The sequence below is a fragment of the Gallus gallus genome, chromosome 12, assembly GCF_016699485.2.
Source record: "Gallus gallus isolate bGalGal1 chromosome 12, bGalGal1.mat.broiler.GRCg7b, whole genome shotgun sequence".
Lineage (NCBI taxonomy): Eukaryota > Metazoa > Chordata > Aves > Galliformes > Phasianidae > Gallus > Gallus gallus.
Genome location: NC_052543.1, coordinates 5,149,494 through 5,172,752, shown reverse-complemented (window position 1 = coordinate 5,172,752; position 23,259 = coordinate 5,149,494). Strand labels below are relative to the sequence as shown.

The 23,259-nt window shown below is 40.0% G+C and overlaps 1 protein-coding gene across 19 annotated transcripts in view; it reads left to right on the top strand.

Annotated features, from left to right (window-relative positions):
• The window catches only part of RAF1 (Raf-1 proto-oncogene, serine/threonine kinase), a 68,972-nt gene that overhangs the window by 32,108 nt on the left and 13,605 nt on the right, over nt 1–23,259 (top strand). For 9 of the 19 annotated variants that reach the window (XM_040646133.2, XM_015293011.4, XM_046899828.1 and 6 more), the window contains 7 exons: nt 8,071–8,126; nt 15,475–15,690; nt 16,547–16,659; nt 17,680–17,782; nt 19,344–19,501; nt 20,466–20,564; nt 21,986–22,139. In XM_040646133.2, the coding sequence (XP_040502067.1) occupies nt 15,484–15,690; nt 16,547–16,659; nt 17,680–17,782; nt 19,344–19,501; nt 20,466–20,564; nt 21,986–22,139 (834 nt within the window). In that variant the 5' untranslated portion in view covers nt 8,071–8,126; nt 15,475–15,483. 19 annotated transcript variants of the gene reach the window in all.

Sequence of the window (23,259 nt, the reverse complement as noted above, 5' to 3'; positions counted from 1 at the left end):
TCTATTTGACTAACTTAAGGATTTGACTGCTGTCTCAGGGCCTGAACTTACTACAGCTTATTAAAATAACTCCTATTTTATAAACCACAGACATGACCTACGGGAATGGTTGGTCAGCACTTCTTGGTGTGCTAAATCAGCACTGGTTTCTGCAGGGACATACGTGCCCCTCACTTCAGTTATTTGTCGCGTTTGCTGTTGAGAAACTGGGAGCTGAGGAAAAAAACAAGTTTTCCCAGTTTTCTGCCTTTGGAAACAAGTTAAGGTGATATGGTAAGCTGTTCGTTTTAAAACTGTTGCAGGAGGTGGAAACCAAAAGCTGTTACGTGAAATTGCTGTGACTAAAAAGTCCTTAAGCAGCGAGTTTCAGACGGAGGAGTTGGGCTAATAAATTCATTTTTGTGTTACATACACAGAATGTTTAAATGACTTGAGCACATGAGCTAAGTCTATTAAATATTTGTGTTTAATAGACTGTTATTTGTGTTTGGGTCTTTGTCGCTTCTGTGCTCTGCCAGCGTTCCCTTCCATGATACCTTCAGTCATTCCCTTTGCCGCTGCGTTGCAGTACAGCTGGCATCCCTTGCCATCCCCTTTTCAGTACTGCTGTGCTGGAACCTCTCCAGGTGTCTTCTCCTCGGCTCCTTTGTGGCTCGGCTCCCTCCTGGCTGCCAGCAGGTTCCCTGGTTGGGTTCTGCCACGTGGGACTGGGGCTGCAGTGGGGGGAAGCAAGAGGTTCCTGCACAGCCTGGCCTTCTATTTCCATAGCCTGTGGGAGCTCTGTGTTCCTGATGCCTCTACCTGCCTGCTTTGCTGAAATAAGCAAATAAGCCCAAGAGCATTTGGAAGCGAGCAGGAAGGGCAGTGGATGGCATAGGAACATAGGGCCAGTTGCTGAGGAAACAGGAGTGAAAATGTGCGTGCAGTTTGATTTCCAACACTTCCATGTAAATGCAGCTTGAAATAGATGAATAATTGGAAAGGGCGATTGGTTCTTAAGGAGTAAGGTCATGGACTGTATTCCAGCCTAAAAATGCAGAAATCTAAGGACTGCGTAGTGAGAGATAGAGCTTGTTTCTCCTAAAATACCAAACTGCATAAATCCAAATGATCTTTCTTTGAGGGAGTAACAAAAACACGTGAAGCAGGATTAAAACTTGTGATTTAACCAGCGTTTTAAGCATGACTTCAGTAAGTGTAAGATAAATACGTTTGTAAATGAGCAGCTGGCTTACATCGACATTGTACCAGTCTGATCCGTAATTGCTTACACAAAAACCTTTGGTATTTTCTGATCTGAAATACAGTCATTGAAAGCAGCTTCCAAATTAGAAATCGGCTGTGTTTTGGGTAAGGTCATGGAAACGTTTTGCCAGCTCTAGAAATTAGTTGTAGGAAGAGTTGATAGAACACTTGGAAGCTGTGTCCAAATGCTGCTACCTTTGTGGCAAATTAACAGCTTTTTTTCTTTCTTGTGCTTTTCTAATGATGATAACCTTACTGGTTTGGAGACAGCACGAAGCCCACCTCGCTTTGCACGGCCTTCTGTGCTGGCAGCCCAGATGTGCGTTTGGTGATGTTCGTCGCCTGTCTGAAAAGAAAGTCTGTTTGGGCCAAAGTTGTGTGAATAATTCCCAGTGCTCCGTTGGCTCCTGCTGTGTACGCTATTTTTCTGTAAACAACAATTTTGCTTTGAAAAGCAGCTGGCATACGCGTATTCCTTTGGTGACTTGGATATTGTGTTTGTACTAGAAATGCCATCTATTTCACACAGAGCTGATTTTATGGCAGCACTGCGTGCTGACCTTTTGCGGTTTAATAGAGTATGGTCATCTTGTGTACTGAGATGCTGCGTGCTTATAGCAGATACAGTAGATAAACAAAACCCTTCTCAAGCCGTTTGTAAATGAGTAAAGCGTTTTCTTGGTATGCTTCAGAGCTGAGAGTTGTAAGTGATAGTAAGCAATGTTTACAGAAGCGAGCCTTTTTTAAAGGCTTTTAATGGACCCAGCGGGATGCGATTATTTGTTTTCCAAAGGTTTTTGCCTGCTGGTGGGGAATGTCAAGAATTAGAGCTAGGGCTGTAGTGTAGAAAAACCTCTGGGTTCACATGGAACAGTGCAGCGGCGAAACCCGCTCAGTGCATTTGTTTGCAGGTGTGCCTGCGTTGTGCGCATCTGCTCACTGGGCTACGTGCAGCGCAGCTCTCGCGTGGTTAAACCAAAGCCGGTTGGTTTTAACTTCAGGCAAAAGAGTTTTGGAATTGCCTCACAGCCATCTTTGTGTGTGATGACTGTGTGTCTCTGCTTTGTTTTCTTTGCACTTCACTGAAAACCCTGCAGATGGGACCTGTATTTCCAGGTTTATGGATAGAACGCCGTTTTATTGTTCCCGGCTGCGCGCTGCGTGCTGCGCTGTGGCTCTTTGCAGATGTTGCACTGATTGCTGTAGCGCTGCCTGTTTTCTCTTACCTCTGCAGGACGTTGCTTCATTTCAGATTCAGCTTATGCTGCTGACACTGAAACATTCATTTCTGACAAACAGCTGTCAGAAAGGTGTTAATTAATATTGCCTTCCAGCCGAAATATGTAGTATCGGTTAGGAGCAGTGGGACTGCGTATTTTTAGCTCACGAGCTGGAGGGAGGTGGCCTCACTAACTTGGAGCTGGGTGTGGCGTGGGGTTAACCATGTTAATTAAAGCTGGCTCAGAGGTTTAGACTTTAAAAAATGGCTCAGAGCCCCCAGTAGGGCGCTTTGTTACATAACTGCTTTCACTAGAGAACAAGCTGGAGTTCTGAAAATGAGTGTTCTGGGAGCACCGGGCTGGAGAGGCACATGAGCTGCGAGGCAGTGCCCTGCTGCTGCAGGAAAGGTGTCTTTGATGGTACCTTTGCAGGGCTAACGTTTAAGTATTTATTGAGAAACTTCAATGTATGACTGATCTGCCGTTTTGTTTTTCTGCAATATTTTGTTTTGGTTGTCACTTGCTCCAGTACCTCTCTGTTGATCAGTAATTCAAACTTCTTTGTACGTATTCCATTTTCTTCTTCTGTTCTCGGTCATTTCACCATGTTTGCTCAGTCTGCTCGTGCTCTGAGTATTTTCTGGGGTGATCTTCCCATCTGTGGGATTACCTCTAAAGGCACGGATCTCTTCGCTTTCTGCACTCTATTCCTACTTATGGAAAAAAATTAAGTGTCTCTGCCCCACCTCCCCCCCTGAACACTGCCTGCTTGTTGGACAAACACAGAAATTACCATCCTTTTTGCTTTAGTCCACAATTTCCCCTGTTTAGAATAAATTACGTGTGATATTTTACATGAGAACTTCTAGGTGAATCTGAATGAAGCGCAGTGTAACAGATGGGGGTGCAAATCCTCCCATCCAGTTCCATGGAATGGTTGTGGAAGTGAGATTTGCAACAGCACAGAGCAATGGCTGTTTATGAGGGTGGATAGTGATAGGACAAGGGGAATGGTCTTAAACTGAGACAGGGGAGGTTTAGGTTAGATATTAGGAGGAATTTTTTTCACCCAGAGGGTGGTGACACACTGAACAGGTTGCCCAAGGAGGCTGTGGATGCCCCATCCCTGGAGGCATTCAAGGCCAGGCTGGATGTGGCTCTGGGCAGCCTGGTCTGCTGGTTGGCGACCCTGCACATAGCAGGGGGTTGGAATGAGGTGAGCATTGTGGTCCGTTTCAGCCCAGGCCATTCTATGATTCTATGATGGTCCTGCAAAGCCGAACAGCACACGGAGGGAGGACTGTTAGGTTGGAAGCTTCAATGGTAGCAGTGCTGCTGGGAGGAAAAGAAGACCTGGTATTGTTTTAATGATTAAAAAAAAAAAAAAAAAAAGTTCCTAACTTGCTGCTACCAAAAGTGCAACCAGAATTGCTAGTTTTGTAAATATATTGTAAAATAAAAAGCTTAATGTGAAGCTGAAAGAACCAGTGATAACCTCTGAACCAGCTTGCAGCTGAAGGAGCTATACTTTGATACACTTGATATTTTTCAAGATTTGTTCTAGAAACATTAAGTTGCTCAGAAAGTTGATCATGTCTGTAGGATGCAGCTCCAGCTTCACGTTCTGTAAAACCTTTTTTCAGAATTCCAGAGGACCCGAATTTACCTAGCAATTACTAATGGCAACTTACTGCCACGTAAATATTTTCCTTATTTTAATAATTCCTGATTGAATATGAACCCCTTCAGGTCTAGACTATTTCATGCTGAGGCTAATGTGTGTGAATAGGAAACATTTTTTTATTATAGCAGCAGCTTGAAGCTTAAGGTGAATTAAGTAATTTGATATTCATTCCATCTTTATATAGCGGGGTAAAAGATGTGATAGTAACTTTGTAAGGCGGGTCATGTCCCGTTTTATCTTTTTTTGTTTGGTTGGTTTTTTGATCCTTCCCCAGTCCCCCTTCAATAAGCTGTGTAAGCCACATCCAGTCACTTCCCATATATAGGTATGGATGGGCAGAAACGTGTTGGTGTTGTTGGAGATTGGAGGATGCTGGTTTCCCTTGCACCGGTTAGAAAGCTGGGCAAGTCCAGTGGCTGGCTGACAGGAGTGTTTTCAAGCAAAATAACTTTTCTAGCTGTTTGATCCATGGTCAAGCAGTTCTAAATGTTCATGTTGTCGTAGGTGTTGTCGTTACTTGCAAGCATAAAAGGGAATCTGGGGTTCAGGTGTTCCGAAGTAGTTGTTCCAAGCTGGCTGGAACTGGGAGGTGTGTTCCCAGAAATTGGCCAAAATGAGGTTATTGGAGAGTGGCACCCTGGGCAGCATAAGGTAGCTTCCAGAGTGTGCTGCAGCCAAAAGAAACAACAGTGTGCAAGCCTCTAATTTTATGCTGACGTTTAACAGAAAATAAACTGTATTCTGAATTACATGATTCATTTGTGTTAAATGCTTTTAGAAGCAAGTATAAAGCTTATGGAAGCAATAATAGCATGGTGAAACCAAGTGGTCGTGTCAGTGATACAGTGGGATGATTTCATCTGAAGGTGAATTTTGGCCTTGCTCTTCTGTTTCTCCAACCTTCTGAGTCTTCTCGGTGAGTTGTTCACTGGCAATCAAGTGGTTATAAAAAGAGAGCCAGCTGATGTTGCAATCCAAGCAGTGGCCATATAGTGGAAAGACTCTCCTTTGGCATGTCCACCAGTGCTATTTTTACCCATTCCAGTAAGATCTGCCCTTGTGATGTTAAATTACAGGCTGTTACCTGGAATTATTCTGTTTTACAGAAGTGCTACATGCTCTGAAGAAGGTTTTTAATAAAATGATCAGGCAGATGGAGACTAAAATTCTCACATTGGAAAATATTGTTTCTCCTGTCGTCACAAATAATATTTCTGCTGTCATTGTGAGTCGTTCACTTCTGTTTGTGTATTTTATGGCAAGCAGAGGTTTTGTTTTGTTTTTCTGTTTTGGTTTCCTTTGTGTAGTAAGTATTTTGTCTATCTCATCTCTCACGTGGAAGCTTTAAGTAAGCAGTGTGATAGAAAAGACAAGAATCAATCATGTAGCCCAGGAATAAGTGGGGTGGAGTTTTTCACCATAACTTCCAAAAAACCCCAACTGATGTTAACTAAACTTGAAGTTGACAGTTCCTTCGCGCGGTAGGAAAGGAGTTGAGATTGTTTCTTGTTATAGATGTCCAGCGCTGCTGGTGGCAGACTGCCATACCTACCCAACTGGTAATGAGAGCTGGAGTAAGCAGCAAGAGTGGCATCACAGTGTAACGCTGTGCTTTGGCTGTAGAAGCATCACATAGAGAACACCACTTGTGCAAGTGTGGGACTGCCTGAATCAAAAATAGTTTAACTTCTGTTTTTCTAACCTTAAGTATTGTCCAGGTATATGTTTTAAAACTTTCAGCAAAAATGTGACCTGAAAACACTGAAATGCAAAGCTACCGTTTCACAGTTCTGTTTGTGCCAAATTCTTGTTCTGCCTGCTTGTGAAATTAGGTGTACTTTTGTAGCAGAATTATTAATATTTCCAATGCAGTGTTATGATACCAAATTATGTTCCATGATGAACTTGTGCAAGTTCCATGTTCCTCTGTAGAACACCTGCTTCCCTTGCTCCTCTTGTCCTGCAGTGTCTCAGGTGGAAATCCTGCAAGTAGGCACACTTCCTCCAGTATGCAGGCATTTTCTTCTCCCTTACTTTTGCCATTGTCTTAGGTAAACAATTCCACTTCTCACATGTAATTGAATCTCACATCTGCACTAACAGCTGGTATTTTTGTCAGCTTACTCACTACTTAAACTTTGATTCTTGCCAGTTCTGTTAGCAGATGTTCTCCTGTGATTTTTGTTTTCCATGTTTCTCTTATCTGTCAAGAAAAGTACACAGCTTTACTCCCTTACAGCTGTTGCTTTGGGTACAGGTAGAAGTGCTGTACCTGCTCCTTCTTTAACCCATCACGTGAATTTGATGCTGTTTTCTCAATTTGTATATGGGATTTCTTTTTCTTCTCACTCATTTTGCTGTACAATTTTTTTTTTTTCAGTCTTGAAGAACTCAATCCTTGCCTATCAGTTTTATCTCCTCTTTTTTGTCTGACATTATCTGTCACACAGACTGGATTACTTTTCTCAAAATCTGTCCCAGACTTCAACTAAATTTGAGGATTGTAACTGTACCCTCATTTTTGTCAGTCTGCTAATTGCCAAGATAGCCACTTAGAAGGTCTTCTGTAGTTGTTTTGAGGATGCATCTCTCTGGTCCTCTGATCTGCCCTGTTTTTCTGTTTCTGGCCCCCATGTACTCTCCGGTCATATTTTCTACACCGTATTCCTTAGTAATGTAATCTGTTTGGGGAAAAGAAGAAATCAACTCTTGATTCAGTATGGATTATTTCCTAAGTGTGTTGTTATTGCTCAACAGTTCATCTGTTGGAGCTGTACAGCTCAGCTTTTTCTTTGGTGTGCAGAGGACAGTGTGCCATGAATTCTCCACAGTCTCTGCTTATCACAGAATGGTTTAGGTTGGAGTGGACCTTAAAGATGACATAGTTCCAACCCCCTGCAATGGACAGGGTTACCAGCAACTGATGAGGCTGCCCGGGATCCCATCCATGGTTGCCTCCAGAGATGGGGCATCCACAACTTCTCTGGGTGATGTTACAGTGCTTCACCCCCCTCTGAGTAAAATCTTCCCAGCATCTAACCTAAATCTCCCCTCTTCTGGTTTAAAGCCATTTCTGCTTGTCCTATCACTATCAGGCTGTGTAAAAAGTCAGTCATCCCTCTGCATCTAAGTTCCTTTCAAGTACTGGAAGGTTGCAGTGGGGTTTTCCTGGGCCGTCTCTAAGTTAAACAAGCCCAAGTCCTTCAACTTTCCATCATAGGAGGGAGGGGTGCTCCAGCAGGTGCTGCCAGTCCTGATGGCCGTGTGACTGTGTCCCATCTTTGCCTTCTCTAGTCATCTCAGCATGAGATTTGTTCTAGAAATGGCTAAGTAGGATGGGAACTGTGAGGTGGGAAGGCATTTTACTATTTACTTTCTAGTGAATGTTTTTGTATATTTGACTCTTGCTTCTTTAGCTAATCTTAGCTTCATATTTTTAATCAAGACTTCTTCAGATTCCCTAAGAATTCTTCCTTTTACAGTTACACTTGTACACAAGATAGCAATAACCTTAGAGGCTTAGCTTGTTACTTTTTTTTTTTTTGATTCAAGGTTTGATGGGATATTTGTGAGTCAGCAAGGTGGTTGCATGTGTAACTAAGTGCCTGATGGCTGAGAAGGAGGTGTTCAATATGTATTTGAGTGAGTTTCAGCAGTAGAAGCTTTTGGTAGTGTTTCTTGAGTAACAGCAAGATTATGCTGAGTTACTGTGGTGGTCATGTAGTCTGGCCTTACACAGTGCATCTCCTTACATTGAAGTGTTGTGTAAAAAAACAATAGAAGGCCATGAAAACTAGTAGATGGAAGGTAAGGTAACTCTAATGTTGTAAGTCATGAAATAATTGGTTGGCTATTGATCTGGTGCGTTGCGTATGTGCTAGAGTTTGCCTATTAAAGTGTTTTCTGTCTTGTCTTCCACAGATGATGCACTTCATCATTTTGTCATAGGACTTCACTGACATAAAGGAAAACGAAAGGTACAAATCTCTGTCATGCCCTTCCTCCTTACCCTGCCTCATCCTTCCTTCCAGGTTCCATGGGTTATTCTCAAGGGAAGGGACACAGTACAAATGTGTTCTGTGCTTGTATTACTTGACCATTACCGAAACTTGCTTTTTGTGTTTTGAAAAATTCCATAACATTCATATGATGTCTACAGTTGTTTCGGTGTTTGCTTTATCAGAAGTGTATGTTTAACTTAAGTCCTTTCTTTAGTCAGTCTCAATGGGTATTTACTTTGTAGGGCAAAGCTCTTTCTCTGTTTAGAACATTATTGATATTTTCCTGTAGATACCGTTTACCTTTCCACACAACTACAGATCTTTTGTGAATAATCCAGACCTCACGCTACGTCCGGTCTGGATTTCAGACCTGACTTTTGTGGCATTATCTTCCAAGTAGTGGGGTTTGCTTGTTTGGTTGGTTTTTTATTTTTATTTTTTTCCTGAGATTGTACTTCTGAAACACTTTGACAAGTAAAAACCCACACAACGAACTGTACATTCATGGAAGTATTCAGTAAGATGATATAAGATAGAGTTGAACTGCAACATAATTCTTCTTTGCAGGCACTCAAGGCACTAAGTGTTTGACATGTTCTTAGTAATTCTGCTTATATACAGTCTGTAATTTCTACTTAGGTTCAATTTTTATTTCCCAATTTACGCAGGTTTCTGTGCAAGTATCTGTGTATTGGAAACAAGTCAAGCTGTCCAGGCATGCTGTAACTTAAAGAGTCAAGTATTATCACGTTAGCTTTGGTTCACATTACAGAAACTTACGTTAAAGTATTCCCAGGTGCATTTACTGGCTCTGAAGTACAAGGAGGAATCATTTGTTCTTGTGTCGTGAGCTCACAGAAGATCTTCAAAGTTCCATCCAGTCTTTTCTTGGCTACTGCTTCCCCTACTCCTCTCTGTCCCACAAGCCTGGACCCTGCTGTGGGGTGACCGAGCAGCAGCTGATCACTGCACAGCCGTTCCCTCACACCCCCAGGTGGGATGGGGTAGGGAATCCCACTCATGACAGGTTCCTTCATTGCTTCTATGTACAGTTCCATAAAATTACTGCATTGACCTGCCTGTGGCACTGCTGGTTCTGGCACAGATCCCACATTCAGTGGAATACGCTTAAAATTAAGAACTGGTCTGAGGACACTGGCATCTTGAATCACTTGGATCTCTGCATCCTCCTCCAACTGTCTGCTGTTTTGTAGCCATTTTTACCAGCGATTGCAGTATGCTTGAACTGCATAACAATTCAGACATACATAGCCTGCATAACTGTCACCTGTCAGTAGTTATTTAGTTAACCTCATCCTCAGGCTGTCTTTCTTTTCAGAAAATTGATATTTATTTAAAGAGCAGTGGTGGCATCCCCAGTGTTAATTCATTTACTGCATGCAGCTGAAGAAGGAGAAAGCTGATAATTCTTTGTGCTGAAATTCTCCGTCACTTTTGTTCAATTCTCAAGAACTTGTGTGGGAAGGGCATGTGGCGGACTGCTGGCATTTGAGTAACTTTTTCATCCTTGCTGTAAAGTGGATGAGTTCCAGGGAACTCTTAATACAGTTTGGGGCTTTCATCTATACTTGAAACAATTCAATCATGAGAAAGCTCAAAATGCAAATAGGCACATGTCTGAGAATGCGTGTACAGTTGATAGCAAGACTTGTGGGGAAAAAAATGCTTGTCCAAAGTCTGACTTGCCTTTGTAATGTGAATACCCGTGTAAACACATAGCCCTGCTTGTGTAGCACAATGCCCTCCTGGGTGTCTGTCTGTTTCTCTACATCCTTTTCTGATGAACTCTGCTGGTGAAGAGCCAACCTGAGGATGACATGGGTGTCACATCATGTGATTCTGATACAATCACATAAAGTAAAGCATCGGTCAGTGTGCTTTTTATTTCTAGTAATACATTTGAATTTACCAAATTTAAAAAATAAAGTCTTCAATATCACTTAGGCTGCAATAATCTTCATAATGTTGAAAGAACACCTTAAAGCATTGAGTGAGCCCCTCTCAATATTTATCAATTTTTATTATTAGATGAATGTTATAGGTCATTGTACTTCAGGTGGTGGCTGCTAAATCAGTTTAGGATTCTTTCTAGTACTAATGAATAGGCATTAAAAAAGAATGGAGGTTTCATGCCATGCCATGGGGTTCTGGTGCTTTGTTAGAAAACTCTTTACCTAATGTAAGTTGAAAAAAAATGTTGTGCTTTCCCAGGTTGTCTCGTTCTTCCATGGTTGTTCTAATAATAGTTCAATGTTTTTTTGTTGTTGCTGGTTTTTGGTGTTTTTTTTTTTCTTTGGAGGGGGAATCTAAAGTCAGCAATTGTACTTAACTAACATTTCTAAAAGTTACAATTGAGTGCTTGTAAACACTAGCTGTGGTTTTCTTTACCTGTGGTTGTTGCTGTGTGTGATGTTCTGTTAGACACAGGCAGAGTGTTCAGTGGTTCTGGTTCTCTAACAGGGGAATCTGGATTTTGTAAGGCAGCCTACAGAGCTCTGAGTTTGGACTTAATGGAGATTTCACATGGAAAGAAATGGATGACTGACAGTCTGACTGTGTGTGCGGACAGCACAAGCCAAACAGATGGTAGCAGCAGTTGGTTAGGAGAACTAGTCTGGAGCCATTGTAACCACCAGGAGGAGAGCAGCACAAAGCAGCTGACGGTGCAGATAGTTTTGGAGATAAGCACATCATAGCCAGAGCCTGAAGTAGAATCTAAGAGCAGAAATGTCTTAAGAAAAGTGATTTCCTGCATATTGGGTTAGAGGAAGATAGTTCTCATTGTAGAGCTCCATGGTCTCTGGATTACTGTACAAGCGGTACGCTGCCTTTATTACTATAGAGGCAATCCATGGTGGTTTTTATATTTATTTTAATCATATTTCTGTAGGTGCAAATACTGTTTCAAAACATTTATGGCTTGTGCTCGTTTAATGTTCTGCATTTTTCAGAAAAAATAAAACAAGAACACTTTAGAACTGTAATACTGGAGTAATATGACTCAGTTGATGTTTTCTAACCAAAATCTTAATCTCAAAGTTTTTCTTAGATATAGGAGAGTGTTAATCTTGCAAAGGTTTAATCAATCTGAGGATATGTCAGCCTGAGCATTTATATTCCCTGCTGCTGGAAGTAGGTCCCAGTGCTTGGAAAACCAAACAGTGAATAAAAATGCTTTTTCCTCCTTGAATACCTTACAGTTACAATAGCAACAGAATGCTGGAGTTGGTGACTATGAAATGGATGGTTCAGAGAAATAGAGATGCTGAAAAGATCAGAAAAACTGTTACAGAAACATAGGTTTGTATGCCATGGCTCAGGGTTAGGAGGAAATACCCCAAACTGACAGGTGCGTGGGAGATGTGCTGGAGTTCCTGCCATGATCCTAACTCTTGCCCCATGTTTATATTTGCATGGATAACAAATTCATTTGTTAGGAATGAGTCTATATTCTGCTGGTATGTAAAGATAAACGTTTAGGAAGTACAGCCATGTATCACAACAGGGACTTGTTTGGTAGGTGGGCTTGTTTGTTTGTTGCTGCTGTTCTGTGTTGTTTTCCCACAGCTCACCCAGGCAGTATTGAATCAGTTGGAAATCACTGTGTGGGGAGCTGAGGAAGACTGCAGTTGAATATAGTGATGATCTTCAGTCACAGTGATTAACAAATTTTGCTCATAAGTAATTCTTAATACTTTTGTTAGAAGGCAGTTTTCAAATGGGTTCTGGGTTTTCTTCTCTGGTATTTTGCCTTTGTATGCATATTTTGTTAAATGTGAACACAACCGTCAATTGTTCACGTGGGAAAAACAGGCGAAGTTGTGCGTTTGCTGGGAGGGAGAACTGGATTTATGTTGTCTTTAAAAGCTCTTGGAGTGTCTTTCAGAAATAAAGGGCAAGGCACTTCACTCAGTATACAGAGGGGCTGTGCTTTGTGTCTTGTGAGCCTTCAGCCTTCTCCTGTAGCAGTCAGCGCTCCTCAGAGAGACAGACCCAAATTCTCGACAGTTCAGACTAAACACTTCTGGTGGTTGTGGAAAAAGTTAAAGTCACTTTAAAGTGTTTTTGCGATTTGCTTTGTAGATGGTAATAGACAGGATTTTGATTTGGCTTCATGCTGGTGAAATACATTTAACTGTTGGTGTTTGTTGCTTCTCTTAGATTTCCTGATCAAAGGATATCTTTCTTTCTATTCTCCCAACATGATTACATTCTGCAGGTAGATTGTCTATATTAGTTCTTAATTTTTAGTACCAATTTTTGTTCCTAATTGTTCTAACAGGCAAACAGATTCAGGAAAATGTGACTTTCACAGTAATTAAACCACAAGTTTTTGTTCAGGTTAGGTTAGGGTGGGATTACATTTTTCTAGTGATGTTGTTTGTGGAGAGTATTGGTAAAGCTTAGATAAAAGTAGATACACAGCTCTGTAATGTCATTTTGGATGAGGGAAGAAAAAGCTTCCTAAGTCTATTAGATTTTAGAGTGCTTATTACTGGTGAGACTTTGCCTCATCTGCTTTTAGCAGTGAAGCCTTGGGACTATTCATTCAGTCATTTTTAGGAATTTGTTACTGCCAGGTACGTGCATGGCATAGCAGTTTATTGTGTTTGCTTTTAATGCATGTACAAATGGCTGTCATCTTAGAGAGGGTAGTAGTTAAAAGTGCAGTCCTGATCACAGTGTGTAATATATCTGTGAGAGGTAGAGGAATAATAGGAGATGTTTTTCTATTAGAGTGTTTAATATGAGATTTACCACTATCAGTATTCTAGTGGTAGTGGACCTAGAAGAAGATCAATTCGCTCATACTTTTAATATTAAATACATATTACTTGAATGCTGCTGTTGCAGTTCTTCAGTTGTAGACAGACTGTAGTAATTTTGATGAAAATGAAGAGTAGCTGGAACAAAAATTTAACATTCAGCTGGCAATGGATTGTTGGTCTTGGTATAGTTAGAGTGACGTTTTGCAGCTCAGAGCTTCTGAACTGGAGTGCCAGGAGTCTGACTGAGGGCAGAACTGGACAGGGCCGTCTGGTTTGGGTTCGGACCAGTTCACAATTACTGCTTACGCAGTTCCTGAGCAGATTGGACTGATAGTCGTTCACTCTCGTGCAGTTTTGCCCATCCTCAGCCTGCAGTCTTTCAGCAGAACAAGTGCTCACTTGACCCTGCGGATGTGCCGCTTCAGGGACTTACAGGAGAGAAAACAGTTTTCTCACTGAAATGGTTTCTTACTAGATTCATTCAATTATCTTCAAATTCAGGAAATAGTACCACTGTTACAGTATCAATCATAGAGTCGCTACCGCTCTGGTTTTGCTGGAACCTTTTTAGACTTTCCATCTATCAGGCTCTGGGCAGCCTGGTCTGGTGGTTGGCGGCCCTGCCCCATGGCAGGGGTTTGAAACTAGATGATCATTGTGGTCCTTTTCAACCCAGGCCATTCTATGGTTCTATGACTGTTGCCTAGTTTATGAGATCCCATCGTCTTGCTTGCTAGTGTTTTGAGGCTGTGGACTGTAAGAACTTGCTAGGAAGTACCGGTAGGACGTCATAAACATGGAGGTGCTAAAAACGCTCTACAGAAATACGCTTTTGAGAGATTATGGCAAAATCTTATATGCAGTCCCTTGGGAAGGAAAATTACCCGTAGGCCAGAAAATGGCACCAAAATTATGACATTCCTTTCTGCCTGATAGTGTTTCACTGAAATATGAAACAGAAACCTGATATTCCCATTAATATTTTTAGCCGTATCACATAGAGTGGATTTGTTACATAAGATGAAAGATGCCTAAAGAATGAGGTAGGCAGCAGAGAGAGTGGTTGGATTATTTTTTTTCTTCTTGCTTCTATTGCAAAGTCTGCATGCAATGGTAGGTGCTTCACATGAAGCAACCCTTTTTTATTTAAGGTTATCAGTTATGTTTCCTTTGCAAATGCTTTTCAGATCTGGGTTCAGATGTTTAGCAGTGTTGAGTGCTTATGAATCTAGCAAAGGCTTTTTGGAGTCGTGCTTTGAGTGTAAGGCTTTGAAATTCAAGTTTATCCTTTTGGACATCCCCACATGGGCGCGTAATACTAGTGAGATATTTTTCCATGAATTCTATTGCTTTATCTCTTCAATTGTAGAAAACAGCAAGGATGTGAGGGAGTGGATGGCAGCGTTCAAATAATTTACAACAGAGAAAGCACAGCATGAAATGAGGTGTATTAGAAACTGATAGGTGCTCAGTAAAGGAGTTTTTGGTGTTATGCACTGATTTTTTTTTTTTTGGTATCTGGGGAACAGCGTAGGTCTGTCAGTCCAGTCCTTTCCTGTACCACAAGGGGACAGAATTGCAGTTGCTTGGAAGACCTTTATTTTGGCATTTCCTGACTAATGTGTTTTTTGACGTAGCAGGCTTAATATGACTTTCTTTCCCTTTCACAGAGGTGACCAGGAACGTAGGCAGTGTGCAGAAGTCACTAAAGGCGAATCTGGAGTTAATCTGCTAACTTGGCACTTGCACTGGGCAGTTCTGAGCGTTGAGTTTGCAGAGGTTTACAGAGAGGTGCAGATTTCTGGGGGAGAATAAACTACTAAGCCTATTTGCATTATTCTATTACTATTATTATTTTCTTTCTGAAAGCTTAGTAGACAATCTGGCCACTTTGAAATTTAGCGAGGATTTCATTTCAGATTTCAAAACTTGTTTCTAACTTTGCTTAGTTTTGAATAAGATGCATTTGGAAAATAATTGGGAGTTAAATAATTTTGGAGCAAACAAACAAAACCCAAACCACAGAACAGAAAGAACCACCCAAATCAGTCCCTTGACGTCACTGATAAAAATAGGGTTTCTTCATTGCTGTTTGTTATAATTTCTCTTGGGCTACTTTTTCTTTCTTAAAATACAGGTATGTTAATGCTTGCAACCATATCTGGCATACAGGACTATTCTTTTGGCCTGCAGCTAGCATCAAACCACCTTCAAGGACTAACAGTCTAAACTAAGATGATGGTGAAGAGCTGCTTTGACAACTAGAGGTGCAGAGAGAATGGAATTGCACATATATACCTGTAGGTCTGTGCAGAAAGTCCAGTGCTCTCAAGACTTGGGCTAACTTCACAGATGTGGGTGAACTGTACTGTGTACATGTAGGTTGAACGTGTCACAAGGGAAGAAGCAGTGCAGACCTCACATACCTCTGAAAAGAGATGGTGAGGTCTGCTGTGTCAGGAAGTTTTAATAGCTCTCCATAGCGAAGGATGCTGTAATTTTCCCTCACTCCTCTAATTTTGTTGTTTCTTCAGACTGCATCCATGGAGCACATTCAGGGAGCTTGGAAGACTATCAGTAATGGTTTTGGACTCAAGGATTCTGTCTTTGATGGCCCAAACTGCATTTCACCGACCATTGTCCAGCAGTTTGGTTATCAGCGCCGAGCATCTGATGATGGCAAGATATCAGATACTTCCAAAACCAGTAATACCATTCGAGTTTTCTTGCCCAACAAGCAACGTACAGTGGTAAGTCTGTGTTACCTTGATGGAAGAAATGTGGTACTGTTTGCATGGCTAATGCTATGACATTTATTTTTACTATAGAAATGCCAAGCTTCACAAAACTTTCCTGTGTTTTTGTTTATATTGTCATCGAGTTTCCAATTCTTGAGGACACGTGTTGTAAGCTGTATGGCTGTATTTTGAGACGTAGTGTTTCTCTACCTTGCTGCTATATTTTTCCAGTGCACATGAGCAAGATGCATTGATTATGTAATCAACATTAGAAGATGGTAGTTGGCTGATAAAAACGATGATGCCTATGTGTAGTATCACGTAGCCATTTCTGTCACCATTTTATTCACTTGAAATATGCCCACAGGGAAGCATGGTAATTAGTGTTCTCTCAAGAAGCTTCACTGCTGTGAGATTTCTCAGAGCTGAATACACCAGTATTAACTAAAATCTTGATCAAAGTTCTCTAGATCTAAATTAAACCTTTTTCTAAACTTAGTATTTTCATTTGCCTGCATTTCTATTGTTTTTATAGCCTACCCGTGTATATGAGCTTTGTACAAATTTGGTTCACAGAAACTTAGTAGTTGTAAGAAATGAAAGTAATAAAATGGCCTTAAAACTTCCTTTGCCTAAGTGCACAGTAGCAGAAAACGTGGCTGCCTGACAGGTTGGCTTAAGGTGCAGTGACTTAAATTGGGGGGTACAGAAGTTTGTCGTTACATACTTTGGATGCTTATTTATTTATTAGTTAACTTTAAAAGTCATCAGTTGCAGAAAAGGAGGGGGCAGAATACTTTTTTCCTCCAATGAAGCTTAAACAAATGATACCATCATGCAGTACTTTTTTTTTTTTCTTTGGACACAGGTAAATGTGCGAAATGGGATGACCTTACATGATTGTCTCATGAAGGCACTTAAAGTAAGAGGTCTGCAGCCAGAATGCTGTGCAGTTTTTCGTCTTGTTACTGAACCAAAAGGGTAAGAGTCCATAATGTTATACATGAAACTTACATGAAGCTAGAGAATTTCAAAATCTTGTTTCTAGAGCAGTGGCAATAATACTTTCTCTTTTTTGCTAATTTCTTTAGAAAATGCAGACTGTGAACACTTCCATGTTGCTTTCTTTACCCTCTGCTAGGGCAAATCCTTAAGCTTCCTGAGTATTACTTTTCTTTAATATTTTCTAAGTATTAAATGTGTTGAGAATGAGGGGTACATGCAAGTACTTGTTGCGTCTAAGCTTTTCTCATACACTCGTTGAAATGATGTGATATGCCTTCACATCTGAGGTGCAGTTCTCATTCTGCATTTGTAGTTTATAAACTTTAGTTCTCGTGATTCTTGGCCAAGTTAAATGAAGATGTCCTCTATGTTCAATTTTAAGGCTCTGCATTCCTCTACAAATTCTCAATATTTGGATTTAAAATCTCACTTCAGGTATTCCTTATTTTTTTGTAGGACCGGGGATGCTGCTATTAAATACCAAATGATTCTTTTACAAGCTGAGGGAGTGAAGGTATCTCATGGAGTTAATACATTTAACTTCACACCTCGAAAGGCGTGGGCTTAATGCTCCTTTAAGCCTCAGTCACAAGGCAATCATTTGTGGTTTCACAGCTCTGTATAACTGAGTCCATTGAGGTCACAAGTAACTTCAGTACTGAAGCACGTAATACAGCTTTCATGTCACTAAGTCATAATTCATAATTTTTTGTTTTGTTTTTGTAGTTTCTAGGTTGATTACTTCAAATAATCCATATGTTCAAATGACTTCTTTAAAACAAACAAAAAGAGTTGAATTGCTATGGCTTAAAGTCACTTCTTATTTTTCTAAGTTAAAGATATTGAACTACAGATCACTGTAAGAGGTTAGCTGTGCTTTTTTGTTTGTTTTCAGTTTCCTCAAGAAAGCTCACAAAACATAGATCACCGATTAAATGTAACTTCTTAAAGTCTCATCTAAGTAAATTTGTCCTGCCCACTTCTTCTTTCTTTCAGTAAAAAAGTGCGTTTGGATTGGAACACTGATGCTGCCTCCTTGATTGGTGAGGAACTGCAGGTGGACTTTCTTGATCACGTTCCGCTCACTACACACAATTTTGTAAGCTTCTCCTCTTGAGTATTTTGAAATACGTGTTATTAGTTGAACTACATATTCAGTCAAGGAATGTTACAGCCACGAGGGGCCTTCTAGCTCTGTAAACAAGGGGGTTGGAATTTCAGAAGTGGTGATTTGTTTATTCCTCCCCGCTGCTCCCCATGAATTAAATTGGCTAAATAGCAATTGACAATGGAGTGTCAGAATTTTATTTATATTTCATGGTTCCTAGGTTTTCTAATTTTCCCACCTTTACACCATCAGCACCCTGATCAACATTTTTATTAGTTGGGATTATATAAATATATATATTTTTAACTACTATATTAAGATATTTAGTGTTCAGAGTTCAGAATTGGGAGGTAACTTGCATTTTCAGTGTTTATCTGATTAAATAAAAGAACACTGGATAAGCTCAGCAACCTTATAGTTCTGTTGACAATTGTACTGAATATGTAGAGGTGTTGTTCATTCTGCAAGGTCTTGAGGTTGCTTTAAGAGCTGATGCTGCCTGGTAATTTGACAGTATTTTGGGGAGGGGAAATAAAAGATTTGCTGAAAACAGAGCAAATTAAAAGAGCTATAAATACTTTTAGGCCTTCACGCATGTAGAGGAAGAAGCAATCAAGATTACAGATAAGTAGATGATGAAGGCTGTTATTTGTTTGTTAATTTAAACAGAGATAGTGTCCAACTGTTAAGAGCTTCGCCTTCTGCTATTTTGTTTTCCATATGAATGAAGAATCTGCATTCTAGCCTGTTTCGCTGTTTTGCTCCAGAAGTATACTGTGCAAAGCGATGATCACTTACATCAGTTAGAAAGCCTAGGATTGATTTGCAGTAACTGAAAATAGCTTTACTTATACTTAGCAGTATTAGAAAACTAGAAATAAAATCGTCTGCAATTTCTTACAAAGCCTAATACTTTGCTCCAGAACTGAAGGAAATTCAGACTTACAGCTGTTGTGTATGGTAGTGATCCTTTGGAGGAGGAAAGCCTTTCATCCATCTTAATGTCTTTTTTTTCTTATTTCAGAAGCTTTAAAAATGTTAGATGGCATTTTGAAAAATGGGATTTCCTTTAACTGCTTTATATCCTAAGAAAATGATTTCTTATATTAGGGTTATTGGTTCTCTATGGGCTCACAACAAATACTGTGATGAATAAAGAAAAAGATGTGGTTCTTATGGTCCGTTGCTCCTTCACTTCTGATGATACCAACTTGACAAAAAAAAAAAAACCACCAGAAAAACCTAATTCCCTAATGTCACCTTACTGAGTACAAGGTGTTGCTTTTGAGTCTGATGGAACAGATAATTTTACATTGTTATTTCTTTTCTTTTTAAATGATTGGGCAAGCAGTATCCTAATTATTTGTAAGCTTCTCCAGGTTTCCAGCCCAACAAGAAATGCATACAAGAAGACATGTGTAACTTTACGATCAGTAACATCCTGGGGGCACTGATAATATTTTACCATTGTTTTTATTTATGTCAAGCTCTGAAGATGTTCATCCCAGCTAATTAAGAGAATCTCAGATTAATCATTAAATGCATTTTCTAGGCTCGGAAGACATTTCTAAAGCTTGCTTTCTGTGACATCTGCCAGAAGTTCCTCCTAAATGGGTTTCGGTGTCAGACGTGTGGTTATAAATTCCACGAGCACTGCAGCACTAAAGTTCCAACCATGTGCGTCGACTGGAGCAATATCAGGCAACTCTTGTAAGGACTGTTCCTTTCTCATAGCAACAGTAGTTCTCTGTGACAGACAAGCATCTTGGGCTCTGGTTGTTTTTCTTTGTTCTTAAAATCTGGCCATAGAGATGTATTTGGATCTCTGGGAGGTGTAGTCCCGTTCATCAGTTTACAGAACACACATATTGATTTCATGAAACAGCCAGCAATGACTGTCTGTTCCCAGGTGAAGAAGGTCGGTCACATGCATTTTGTTATTGCTGTGAATTTCAGTATTCTCAGACAAACAAACAAATGTACCGAATGATCAGGCAGGTGCTATAATGCCCTTCTGACATTGGGAAGGCATCCTAATTCCTCTTTATTATAATACTTCAGTTAGAAGAAAAAGAATTCACGACTTAATTGATTTTTGCCTGTTGGAAAGATGAATGTTTCGGAGCATCAGTGCTCTTGATAGGCCATTGAAAATGAATGGAATGTTGAGAAAACTGACGAAGGATAATACTTAGAAAATATTGATTAGAAAACGTTGAAAATCGCTGTTAGAAGTTCTTACATGCAGAACAGTTGAAACCTATGAATGTGTTTGTATCATTACTAGTGATTGCATTATTATTTTTTTAAATAACAGAACTTGGTCTTGTAGTTACACTGATGAGTAATTAGAATTTAGGATGATTGCATCACGAGATGCTACCAGAGTTTAATAAAAGTTAAACATTAGTCTCAGATATCCTGTTGAGAAGGTCTGAAGTCTGGCAGATCTGTATCTGAAGTCTTGAGTTTCGTAAGAACACGTGAAAATTCTCTGTGAGGATCTGATGATGTAGTTTTTAGTTGTACCATACAGAGAAAAAACGTTATGCAAATACAGGAACTGGGGACGTGTTCATGCAGAGCAACAGCCCTTTAAATTCTCAGTTTTAAGAGCATTGTACAGGAGGTAGTGTAGCAGTTGAAATTGTAATTGTTTTTGTTGATATTTCAGATTGTTCCCAAATTCAAATATCAGTGACAGTGGTGTCCCTGCACTACCTCCCTTGACAATGAGACGGATGCGGGAGTCTGTCTCCCGGATACCTGTTAGGTAAGCTAGTATTTCCTGTCATTTCTCTTTTGGGAAATACACTTGTTTAAAAACAAAAAAAACCCGCACTCCCAACTCATTGAAAATAGAAGAATATAGAAGGTTGAGATAAATGTGCAAGAAGGCAACAGCACTTCATCATAGAAAATATCTAGTGTCATTTCTTACAGCTTCAAGCAAAGCATCAATTGTGGAATACATGTTTTTACATTTTAGTCTTAAGATTTTAAGTGAGGGTATTAAAAGTTTTGTGGAGACCTCTGTTTATCTGCCTAAGAAGATTTGGTATTGTGTGAATTTTATTTCATCTGATCATGTATCATACATGTAAGGGTTTATAGCTTACTTTTTTTCGCGTGAGTCACATGTATAAACTGAAACAACGTCCTAAATTATGACTATAGGTCAGAGATTAAAGAGGGCAGTGAAAATGGAAAATAGGCTCACTTTACAGATAGTTCTGAGACCTGATTAGTAAGAACATTCCTGTAGTTTTAATGCTAGAATATAAATTGCTTTCCTTCCGAAGCAGCCTGTCTTCTGATGATAATTTGCGCCTGTATTCTTTTCCTTGAAATTCTAGAGGCTGGAGAGGGCAGGCCATCTTTTGTTTTTTCTACATCCCTTTGAAAAATGTTGACCTGTTCAGGAATGAGGCACAGAGCACGTAGCTGACTTGCAAATGGTTCTATTTACTTATTTATTTATTTGACTGGGAGCTACATCAGTAATTGATCTTACGTTCGCATTGCCATGTTATTCTATTTCTAGTGTTACTGCACAGTGACTTACTGATTAGGAAGTTGGTTGTTTTTGTGAAAGCTGTCTGGTTTTCGTTAAGCTATTTGTGTTATTTGGGATAAGTGAAGTTTGATTAACGTTAGCTGTGATTTATAATTCTTCCCTGAACTGGATTTTACTGTTGGCCTTCTAACTGCTGTTGGGTTTCATGACTTCCTTGCTGGCTGTTCTGTGTGAGCAGTTGAACAGTCTTGCAAACTTCAAAAACTCAAGGCTTAGCAATAGAAAAAGTACCTTTCAAGCTTATTAAATTAATAGCCTGAAATGAGAGGTTTAAATGTAACTGCCTGAATTAATTAATCCAACAGAGCCAGTAATTTATCAATGTATTAAATGTGATTTAATGGGGACTGAGGTGAAGAGTGGCACATTTCATAATGGCAGAAGTAGACTTAAACGTGTTAGATCTGTGTGCCAAGTTTTTAAAGTTTTTTCTTAAGTTAAACTGTAAATGGTTTGGCTGACCAAATAGTTTAGTTAACATGTAAATCTCAACATTGCCCATGTTTGAAATTTCGTGTATATTACTGCTTTTCGTAGATTACACTGAGGAGTATTTTTTTTGACTGCTAGAGGGGGGGGAAAAAATAACTACAAGTTTCTCTCTCTTTTCTTCTTAGCTCCCAGCACAGGTATTCTACACCTCATGTCTTTACATTCAACACATCAAATCCTTCCTCTGAGGGCACCCTTTCCCAAAGACAGCGATCTACATCCACACCAAATGTCCACATGGTTAGCACTACAATGCCAGTAGACAGCCGGATAATTGAGGTAATATTGGTGAGGATGGATCACCATTCAGTTACGCTGAATTTGTGACTGGCTATCTGATAGTCACTGGTTGGTGTTTTTTCTTTTCTTTTTCTGTAATTCATGTACTCTTTTCCTTAACAGGCTGTGGTAAGGATAGGTGGCACATCTGCCTAGAAAGTTAATAGCTCATTCTCACAGTCTTTATCAACTTCAGTAAAGTTCTAGGTAGATTTCAAAGTCTTTGAAGTCATGAGTGAGCTTAACAAGTAAGTTTCACAGATCTGAAAAGGGAACAATCTCAGCTTTTCTGAACTTATGTGTTATTTGAGATATTTTAAAATGTTCTTTGAAACTTACAGGTTTGGACTGGGGGAGGGGGACTGATGGCCGTTTAAAATGAGACTAGAGGTTTAAGTCTGGTTGCTGTTCTCAGAGTCTGAATGCTCAAGTCAAAGCTTACTGACAATATGCTGTGTTACCCTCTTATAGAACCGATGGCTCATGGGAAAGCCACCTCTATCTGAAAATACTCCTGCTGTTACTTGATTGCAGTAATCCCTTTATTTATTATTAGTTTGTTTATTTTTCCCCATAGTTTGGGTCCTTATGCTGGAAACAGTGAGAGTTTTTGGAAGTGAGGCCTAAAGAATCCTGTTTGTTTGTGTAAGGGAATGATTTGCAGGAAGGGCTCGCAGAAAGAAAGTGATGAACAGCAGGACTTCAGAGAGCACCCCGCATTCCCCTCTGCCCTTCATGGAATAAGCTGAAAAGTCCTTGGCTAAACAAAGTTCTGAGTTTACTTGCTTATTCCTTCAGCTGGTAGCTTGTAGGCTTCTATGAAAGGTAAAGGTGAGGTGAAATGAAGCGCATTGCAACCCAGTGACAATTTTTTGGTTAGAAGCATTGTGGTAGCTGGATTTTATGGGGAGAGGTACCATTCCTTACAGGCTAAGATTGTCTGCTCCTTCCCCCCCTCCCGCAAAGGCCTTGAACTACTGTATTCTACAGCACAAAAACAAATTGAAGCATTACAGAAAGAGAATAGGAGTTATTAAACTTGGTAGTGTGATAAGTGTTTGAGATATTGCTTTCTTTGTTCTTTATGCACAGCAGTAGAGAAAGAAATGCTTTCTATTCT